At 46.9% G+C, this 9,703-nt stretch overlaps 2 protein-coding genes across 2 annotated transcripts; one reads left to right on the top strand and one right to left on the bottom strand.

Moving 5' to 3' along the window:
* The first annotated feature begins 978 nt into the window (after nucleotides 1-978).
* LOC115107177 (chymotrypsin-like elastase family member 2A) lies at nucleotides 979-4,760 on the top strand. Its single transcript, XM_029630608.2, has 6 exons — nucleotides 979-1,138; nucleotides 1,501-1,610; nucleotides 2,739-2,833; nucleotides 3,112-3,392; nucleotides 3,571-3,734; nucleotides 4,228-4,760. The coding sequence occupies exons 1-6, from the start codon at nucleotides 1,009-1,011 to the stop codon at nucleotides 4,405-4,407; spliced, it is 960 nt and encodes a 319-aa protein (XP_029486468.2). The 5' UTR covers nucleotides 979-1,008; the 3' UTR covers nucleotides 4,408-4,760.
* Nucleotides 4,761-6,542: 1,782 nt separating this feature from the next.
* Nucleotides 6,543-8,521, bottom strand: timm23a (translocase of inner mitochondrial membrane 23 homolog a (yeast)). Its single transcript, XM_029628945.2, has 7 exons — nucleotides 8,139-8,521; nucleotides 7,944-8,002; nucleotides 7,727-7,820; nucleotides 7,483-7,567; nucleotides 7,116-7,174; nucleotides 6,880-6,990; nucleotides 6,543-6,754 (listed from the first exon to the last, which is right to left on the bottom strand). The coding sequence occupies exons 1-7, from the start codon at nucleotides 8,233-8,235 to the stop codon at nucleotides 6,639-6,641; spliced, it is 621 nt and encodes a 206-aa protein (XP_029484805.1). The 5' UTR covers nucleotides 8,236-8,521; the 3' UTR covers nucleotides 6,543-6,638.
* Nucleotides 8,522-9,703: the final 1,182 nt, after the last annotated feature.

Raw genomic sequence — 9,703 nt, 5'->3', positions numbered from 1 at the left:
CTCGCTCTCTCTCTCTCTTTTTACATCATGCCCCCTGTGGGATGAAAGTGGTACAGTCTTGGGCCTAGTTGCAGGCCATGGACTTCATCCATCCACAGCCCTAGGGAGGTTTGGATGAATTTGATGTCATGTATTTCCAATAAAGTGGTTTTGTATTTTATTGGATAGGTTACAGAGGTTAACTGGTGCCGATTTATAGTTAAGTAAATGTTTAGATAAGTAAAAGTAAGCCTTGTGAGGGAGATTATTTATAAGCATTAAGGCCCGGGGAGGTGTAGTACATGGACAATATACCACGGCTAAGGGGTGTTCTTAGGCACGATGCAACGCGGCGTTATAAACTGGTTACCAACGTAATGAAAGCAGTAAAAATAAGTGTTTTGTCATACCCATGGTATACGGTCTGATATACCATTTCTGTCAGCCAATCAGCATTCAGGGCTCCCAGTTTATAATTACATGTAATGGGGTATAATAGCTTGTAGGCATGAATGGGTAGAGTGATGATCTGATCAATTGTGTGTGTGTTTATGGGGGTAGGGGGTGGGGTTTGGAGGGGGTACAGGTAAGGTCATCTAGAGGTCACCGGGTCACGTGACACAGGATCAGGGGGTGGGCTGATGATGGGCTGATGGGGGGGTGATGTGCGTCATGGGGTGAGTGGCGAGCACAGCTGTGTGTGACCTACATGTTTGTCCTATGTCTGCGGCCAAGGGAGCGTGTTGTGCCTGTGTGTATGTATTCATGCATGCGCATGTATGAATGTGTGTGTGTGTGTGCGTGAATGTGTGTGTGTGTTGAAAGTGCTGATGGGCCTCCCAGAAGCCCCTGGTTGCAGGAGAACAATCCAACGCTGGGGCTTTGTGGTCCTTTTTGTCCTTGGGGTAAGGGTGTGTGTGTGTGTGTGTGTGTATATTAGTTTTGAGTGTGTGTATGTGTATATGACTGAGTTTGTCCAGTGCTGTATAAATAGTGAGCGGTGGGCACGAGGCAGTGATTCTGCTGGAGATGGTTGATGTTCCAGGACCTCCGCTCCTATCTCTGCTGCTGCTGTTGAGTGTGTCGGCTCTGCCTGCCGGCACATACACTCTGACCCCCGGCAGACTGCCCCAGGCCCAGCACAAAGTCCTGCAACTAGGTGAGCCAGAAACACACAGTCATCTTAACAGCGACTACACCTCACTCTCGTTTATTCAGTGTGGGCCAATAACTAAAACGAAGTCAAACATGAAAAAATATATATAATTCTAATTGTTCTGACCTGTGATAGTCACAAAGGCTGTTTACACAAGCAGCCCAATTATGGGCAAAAGAGCAGATCTGATTGGTCAATAGACCAATTAATTGGAAAAGTATCAGAATTGGGGTGCCTGTGTAAACGCAGCCATAGTCTCTGATCTCTTATATTCTTAAACTGGCCCACAGACTTTGATGTGGCTGATCTAGGATCAGTATTAGTCTGACTGTACTGACAGTTCATGTGTATTTGATCTCCTATAGACTGGCCTAAGGACTGTGGCATGGCACACTACAAACCCAACATGGCTGAACGGATCGTCTCTGGCAACGAGGCCAGACCTCACTCCTGGCCATGGCAGGTCTCCCTACAGGTAATCAATCAACAAATCAACCAATAAATATACTTCTACCTGCTAACTTCAGGAAATCTTACTTAGGGACTAAGTGATAATTTGACTTGAAATTAACTCATTTCCAAATAATGTTGTTGACTAGTCCTATACTCCTATGTGGCCAAAGCAGAAATTAGAGAAAAAAACCCACCTCAAACTTCCATCTCAAACCGACGTTTCAAAAATGCTAGCTATTTCCTCTTAGAAACCAGGTAATTTGGCTCCTGGATGCTGATTGGCTGACAGCCTTGGTATATCAGACCGTATACCACAGGTATGACAAAACATTTATTTGTACTGCCCCAATTACACTGGTAACCAGTTTATAATAGCAATAAGGCACCTTGGGGGTTTGTGGTATATGGCCAATATACCACGGCTAAGGGCTGTATCCAGGCACTCCCCATTGCGTCGTGACTAAGAACACACCCACTTGGATCTTAAATATACCACGGGTATAATGCAAAAAGACTTGTTTACTGTTATATTTATGCTGGTAAATGGTTTATAAAAGCAATAAGGAAGCACACCTCCTCGGGCCTTGCTTAAATAGAGCATGATGTCATGTTGGCTCATTGGCTGAGCTGACCAATCAGCAGCCTACTCGCATTAATATTTTTAATGACTGGTATACGCCCACACCATTCTGTCGTCGGGGTACGCCCACACCAGTCTGTCGTCGGGGTACGCCCACACCATTCTGTCGGCGGGGTACGCCCACACCATTCTGTCGTCGGGGTACGCCCACACCATTCTGTCGTCGGGGTACGCACACACCATTCTGTTGTCGGGGTACGCACACACCATTCTGTTGTCGGGGTACGCACACACCATTCTGTTGTCGGGGTATGCCCACACCATTCTGTTGTCGGGGTATGCACACACCATTCTGTTGTCGGGGTATGCCCACACCATTCTGTCGTCGGGGTATGCACACACCATTCCAACACGGAAAGGCTGCTTTTTAAAAATACTTAATTGCCATTTTTTTGGAAGGAACATTATTTCACTCATATTGTAATTAAATCCAGGTCATATTTCATAGAAATCTGGAAACACTGAACAGGAAGGTCTTGCTTGCGGGTTAATGGTACCTGTGTGTCTCAGGTTCGTCCCAGAGGCAGTAAGCACTACATCCACGTCTGTGGCGGAACACTCATCCACAAGAACTGGGTCCTCACCGCTGCCCACTGCTTCCAGAAGTAAGACCAGTTAGACAGTACAGACACACACCGACTCCCTAAGTAAGATTAGCCATTTCAATCATGTTGTGTGCTACCACTCATGAACCTGAGCTAGAAATAACCCCTAAGAGTGCTCTAGTCTCTAAACCCTACACTAAAACTCAGTTAAGACAAGAGTCAAAACACCTTGAGAAAACGTCAACGATTAGTAGACGACTAGATTACCTGTGTGGATTGTGACAGTTTCAGTCTCAACCCTGTGTGAACTCAGTTACCCATCATGCTGTGTGTCTCAGGGGTAAAGCCGAGGATGCTGGGAGTTGGAGGATCGTCCTGGGGAAGCATCGGCTGAAACGTTCTGAGACGCCCGAGAGGACTATCCCGGTGAAGAGGATCTACCGTCACGAGCACTTCCGTTACCCCACGCACAGCGAGCTGGACTATGACATCGCCCTGGTCAAGGCTGCCACCGACATCGTGCCCAACAACCACATACGCTACGCATGCCTGCCGCGCAAACAGATCAACCTGAAGCCTGGACAATACTGCTGGGTGACCGGCTGGGGAGACACTCGGGGTAAGGTGGAATGAGAGGGGGAGACACAAGGGTGGAAGTGGGAGGCTGGAGGGAGACGATAACCACTTATGTGAGAACTAAGATTGAGGACAAGAGAGCATCGACCAGGGTTCTATTCAGTAGTAACGAGAATGTTACTCAAAGGTAATCCTGTGGTGTTTCCCTGTCTTTGTATCAGGTGGGAAGGAGAATGTGTCTCTGGCTGAGGCTCTGAACCAGGCCCGTCTGCCCATCATCGACTTCAAGACCTGCCGCCAGAAGAAATTCTGGGGAGACCGCGTCAGGGACTCCATGATCTGTGCCGGCTTCAGAGACACAGAAGGACCACCTGCTGCCTGCCAGGTAGAAAGGAGGAGAGAACAAGAGGGAGATGGGGACAGAGAGGGAGGGTAGGAGGAGGGAGCAAGAGGGAGATGGGGACAGAGAGGGAGGGTGGGAGGAGAGAGCAAGAGGGAGATGGGGACAGAGAGGGAGGGTGGGAGGAGGGAGCAAGAGGGAGATGGGGACAGAGATGGAGGGTGGGAGGAGGGAGCAAGAGGGAGATGGGGACAGAGAGGGAGGGTAGGAGGAGGGAGCAAGAGGGAGATGGGGACAGAGAGGGAGGGTGGGAGGAGGGAGCAAGAGGGAGATGGGGACAGAGAGGGAGGGTGGGAGGAGGGAGCAAGAGGGAGATGGGGACAGAGAGGGAGGGTGGGAGGAGGGAGCAAGAGGGTGATGGGGACAGAGAGGGAGGGAAGGGAAGGAAAGACCCAAAAGGGAGGAAGAAATACATACTTGTACTTCGTATTAACATCGGAATGTGATCTAACAATGTCCCTACCCCCTCTCCTCTCAGGGTGACTCAGGGGGTCCTCTGCTGTGCCAGATGGGGCGTGACAGGTGGGAGGTGCACGGTGTGGTGAGCTTCGGCCCCATTGGCTGCACCGTGGAGAACAAGCCCAGCGTGTTCACCCGCACCGCCAACTACATCCCCTGGATTGAGGCTACCCGCATCAGAGACTTCTTCCTGCACTAGACCACACTCACACATAACCTTTACAACCCCTCTGCACCCATCAAACTATAGCATTGTTTTTTGGGGAGAGATACCATATTGCAGTTTGTTTCGTAATCACACTGATGTCAAATGATTCAGTGTTGTTCCATGTCCATAACCTATCAATTTTGTCTTGAGCATTCTGTCCTGCTAAATGTAACATTCAGAATCATGTTATCCCATTTTAAAATGGTGCATATTTGCAATTTGTATGGCACTTATGACACCTTGACCACCACCCTGTCCCCAAACACTGCTCCACTTCCTGGTTGTACTCTTTCCTGACTACATTTCCCACCATGCACCCAATAAAATTAGCAGAAAAAGCAGAACATTGTGAAGCTCTTCTTTCTGATGTAAAACACTACGGTTATTATTTTAGCTTACTGACCGATAGTGTGGCCGAGTTTGTGGCAGGTGAATTCAAAACCCAGTCAGACAGAATGGCATATCCCTCCCCTACAGGCTTTCACCATGTAAACAGCATGAGCACAACTGACAAATAGCCAGGAAAACACATTTGCATTTCCAATGTTTGTTGTATTGTTCTTACAGTGGGATTAACAGGCAAGGCGACACAGATAATACACACTTCCAGTACTGTTGAGGCAACTTATTAAACAGGCCAGCATCAAGCACAACTAACAGGATAATAGTACTCACTATGAATAGCTGCATTAGAACAGTACTGATTGTAAGGCCTTGGCAGGGTGTGTGTTGGGAAAGTTTCTCATTGCTCTTTAGTTTGAAGAGAAGAGTCTTGTGGTTTGTATCTGAAGGACTACAACCAACATCAAGAGACAGGACTACATTCATAGTTTCCAGCAGCTTTCTGATCAGGTCTAAGACCAGTGTGGCAGAGGTGGTTCAATGAACCATGCTTAGATGGTGATTAACCTTGCCTGAGAAGACTTGCTTTAGCTCTCTGTACTAACCACCAGGCTTTACAATAGGGAGCTAATAGTCATTACATCTTAAAGGGCAATTCCACCGCTTTTCAACCTCCTATCCATCATCAAAACAATGTCTACATATGTGAAAACAGTGTTTCTAGGATCTGTGTTTTCAAAGAATGTCCTAAAAAAAAGAGAGGACATCACAGGGTAAGATTAAAACCTACAAGTTTCTAGTCTAAGGCAGGCTATGTTCCTGCTCCCCCCGTCACTGCAAATCTGTGTTTGAAATTCACTTTTGATGTTATCAGGTAGAACTTTTTAAACTTCACATTTCTTTTCTACAAAACGTAGAAATGCGCCGTTTTCACAAAACGTTGACACGTATTGTGTTGGAGAAAATGAAAATTAGCTAGAGGAGTTGCCCTTTAAATACCCAGTCGGTAACACCAGCAGAGGTCTTCAAATATAATCATCATTCCTTCGCCCCTCCTCGAAGTAATCACTGATCGGACATATAATGTTTTACATTTATCCTTTATTTAACTAGGTAAGTCCGTTAAGAACAAATTCTTATTTACAATGATGGCCTACCCCGGGCCAATCCTGGATGACGCTGGGCCAATTGTGCACCGCCCTATGGGACTCCCAATCACGGCCGGATGTGATACAGCCTAGATTCAAACCAGGGACAGTAGTGACGCCTCTTGCGCTGAGATGCAGTACCTTAGACTGCTGCACCACTCGGGAGGGCATGACTGGATAGGTGTAAACAGATTTCCACAGTTTCCATCGCTCCAGTCATGTCAGATCAGTGACTACTTCACAGGGAGGGAGGAGGCATGTAAAAAGTATTACAACAGGGCCCCAGTCTCCCTCTGCTTAGTAAATACTCTTAACATGTCTCTCTCCCTCTCTCTTCCCGGCTACTAGACGCAGCATTCAATAATAGAACAAAAGATACATTTCTAAAAACAGTTCCTAACACATGAACCCCTTGGAAATAGCTTTTCAGATCTATGGGAGGGGTGAGAGGGGAGGTACCCCAAAGGGACTGGGCTGTCACCGGGTGGGCGGGACAGCAGAGGAAGTTGTGTGTAGACAGAGGGGTGTTTCTCAGAGGTCATTTTGTCCATGGTTTACCGACATCTCAGTCCTTCCTCCAATATCCCCTTAAAAAAATAAAAATAAATTGGGAAGTGAACAAGCTGTTGATATTTGTGGGAGGGGTTTGACTACTGGCACCCTATTCCCTGAGGATCTGGAGGGAGGGAAGAGGGTGCCATTTTGGATGAAACCGAACAGACAGGGACGTGTTCAGTAGAGACTTGAAGAGGAGCCGCCTCTGATATGGTCCCAGTTGCTGTAGAGAGCATAGGCCCCGGACAAGGCTAACCCCACCAGACCACCACGCGCCACTCCCTTCAGCCCTCCTGAAACACAACACACAATAAGATGAGTGAGACAGACCATGGTGTTTACACGGCTCTATATCAGCACACAGACACACGACCGTAGACTAATCACAGACAGGGCAAACACACACACACACACCTACCTGTGGATTTGAAGAGCATGCCTGTGAGTGTCCCAGCAGCCACAGTGTTGATATCATCCTCTGCTCCTCTAGCCTTCTCTATGGCAACGCCAAATACACTGTACAACAATGCTGCACACACACACACACACACACAATGGTTAATACAACAATACTAAGGACAGAAGACCCTGACACCTGGTTAGCATGGTGATGAAGAAGAGATGAGGAGGAGAGAGGAAGATGTGAGTGCTCACCAACAGAGCCCAGTGTGTTGGCCCACGATGCACCTTGTCTGGTCACCATGTTGAGAATCCTGCGGTCAAGGTCAATCAGAGAGCAGTATATAGAGCACCGTTTTATTATTTTTTATTTTACCTTTATTTAACTAGGCAAGTCAGTTAAGAACAAATTCTTATTTTCAATGACGGCCTAGGAACAGTGGGTTGACTGCCTGTTCAGGGGAATAACAGATTTGTACCTTGTCACTAGTCCAACACTCTAACCACAAGGCTACCCTGCCGCCACCATACAATATAGCATTTCTATTAGCATGACTAAGACCCACCTCCAACATGATAACACTAAAGTCACATACTACTGGAGGAACATAGTGGTGCTTACTGGACGTTGCGAGGTTTAGTCCAGCCCATTTCTCTTGTATCCTTCAACCCCATCCTCAGACCATTCACTGTCCCAAACGCAGCTCCTAGAGACGGAGAGAATCAGATACGAGCCGAACCAGCAGACAACATAACTTAATCTGGGAGAGGGAGGTGAAAGGGACAGAGAGGGGAGTGAAAGGGACAGAGAGAAGAGATGAAAGAGGGAGAGACAGAGAAACGGGGGGAGGGAATATGCATCTCACCTGTGATGCAGCAGCCCCCAATGGTGAAAAAGGCCAGTTCAAACCTCCCCCTGGTTTTGCTGGCCCCGGTGGGCAGAATGAACTCATCTGTGTCCTGGAACGCACACAGGTTAACATCTGTGATCTTAGTCTACATGTCATTGGGAATGTCACAAATCAATTCTACATTTATTGATTGAGGTCAAATGTATGCTACTAGCTAACTAGAATATCTTACCTGTACGAGGTAGCGGGGGTCGACATTGAGATAAGGTGACAGGGGGCTCATTCCGGTCACTGTGTAGAAAATTGGACAATTCAACAGTTGTCATGTTCAACATAAACCTTAACCACCTATGTGATGTCAACTTGTCTAGCTAACGCTAGTTAGCATGCTAGCTAGGTACATGCATAAATTGGCAGGGGCACTTACATGGGACACCGGCGAGTTCTGTGTTGGAGTATTCGCTTCCGCCAAAGAGACTCCCGAAGCCACCTTTCCCTCCCGATCCGGGGGCATTGTTGTCCATATCTGGGGAAGATCTGGAGACACACCCGGCAAATGCTTCGGACTGGAGATGCTGGTTGGGTGAGCTAGCTAGCTAGCCTAGCAGACCAAACGGTATGATGCGAGCCGAGGGACCAACAGTTCTCGTTGGAAAAGCTATATAGCGATATTTCCTGGTATCTACAACGCAGTAATATGTTTACGTTTCAATAGGTTTGTACACTGTCTTACTGTAAGTAGTCAGGTATTGAACTGATCAGCTTTTTGTAATGGATGGTTGGGTTCGCCTTTTCATCATGCTTCTCTGACCTCCACGCTCTGCCGTAAAGCGACCAAACAGGTGATTACGTAAAAAAAAAGTAAACACAGCATTGAGGTCAATAACTAAACGTAAAACGGGTGAAATAAAGCAATGATTGCATTTGATACGGACTATAAACATATCGAAATACATTTGAGATGACTGAAATGACAAAAGCCATACATTCAGATGTAAATGAAGCGGAAAGGTTCCGATAATTTTTGCGACAGTTCATGACATCACAGGGTCAGTTAAAGTACTAATATATTGCGCTAGATGGAAGCAAAGTAACATTAAATCGCTCAACGCCAGTTCGTCTGTAACCGAAAGACCAGACCCCAAAGATTATAATAACTAACTCCTTTCATCTTCCCTTTAATTCCCATGTCATCTGTGACCAGACTATGGAGACCACCAGTACTCTCTTTGATTAGACTTTAGTGTGTGTTAGGTCTTTGTTCACTCTAAATCTGTTTTGCTTTGCATAGACACACCCACACACACAAATATTTTGGCTTGCGCCCTCCTTAGTGTGACTACACAGTCCAGCCATCTGTTGTGGGTCAGAGAGATACTGAATACATTTATTGTGATAAAAAAAACACCCACAAATAACAACAACCGTCTTATTGAGATGCAGCCACTGTAGCTGCCTTGTGTTATTGTGTATTCAGCCCAGTCCAAGTGGAGCGATGAAGATTGTCATTGTTGCTGTGTGTGTGTGTGTGTGTGTGTGTGTGTGTGTGTGTGTGTGTTCAAGTTGCCTGGCACAGTCTGAGTAACTGTTGTCTCCGAATGGGAGATATGTGAACCCGCTGGCCTCATACAATACCCTATTCAGTCTCACGCACACGCACACGCACGCACACACACACACACACACACACACACACACACACACACACACACACACACACACACACACACTGGCCAAGAGGCTAGCTCATCCTCAGCCAATCACCAGGAGGGAGGAGGGGGCACAGCCCATAAAATGGTGTATGTGAGAAAAATAGCTGTGATGTCATCTTTAATCTTCTTCTTCTTCTCTCTCCCACATGCACACTTGTTACTAGATCTCTCTCTCTCTCTCTCTCTCTCTCTCTCTCTCTCTCTCTCTCTCTCTCTCTCTCTCTCTCAATCTGAGCTATCTCCACCCTCTCGCTTTTTTCTCTCAGCTGAACTAAAGCTG

The sequence above is a fragment of the Oncorhynchus nerka genome, linkage group LG23 (assembly GCF_034236695.1).
Source record: "Oncorhynchus nerka isolate Pitt River linkage group LG23, Oner_Uvic_2.0, whole genome shotgun sequence".
In the NCBI taxonomy this organism is placed as follows: domain Eukaryota; kingdom Metazoa; phylum Chordata; class Actinopteri; order Salmoniformes; family Salmonidae; genus Oncorhynchus; species Oncorhynchus nerka.
This window is presented reverse-complemented; position numbering and strand designations above follow the sequence as displayed.

What these genes read in the sequence shown, in the direction of transcription:
- LOC115107177 (XM_029630608.2), top strand. Translation starts at nt 1,009, where the DNA reads ATGGTTGATGTTCCAGGACCTCCGCTCCTATCTCTGCTGCTGCTGTTG. An exon ending in CATGGCAGGTCTCCCTACAG is followed by an intron (nt 1,611 to 2,738) that starts GTAATCAATCAA and finishes TGTGTGTCTCAG; the next exon opens with GTTCGTCCCAGAGGCAGTAA. An exon ending in GCTGCCCACTGCTTCCAGAA is followed by an intron (nt 2,834 to 3,111) that starts GTAAGACCAGTT and finishes TGTGTGTCTCAG; the next exon opens with GGGTAAAGCCGAGGATGCTG.
- timm23a (XM_029628945.2), bottom strand. Translation starts at nt 8,235, where the DNA reads ATGGACAACAATGCCCCCGGATCGGGAGGGAAAGGTGGCTTCGGGAGT. An exon ending in ACCCCCGCTACCTCGTACAG is followed by an intron (nt 7,821 to 7,943) that starts GTAAGATATTCT and finishes TGTGCGTTCCAG; the next exon opens with GACACAGATGAGTTCATTCT. An exon ending in CAACACACTGGGCTCTGTTG is followed by an intron (nt 6,991 to 7,115) that starts GTGAGCACTCAC and finishes GTGTGTGTGCAG; the next exon opens with CATTGTTGTACAGTGTATTT.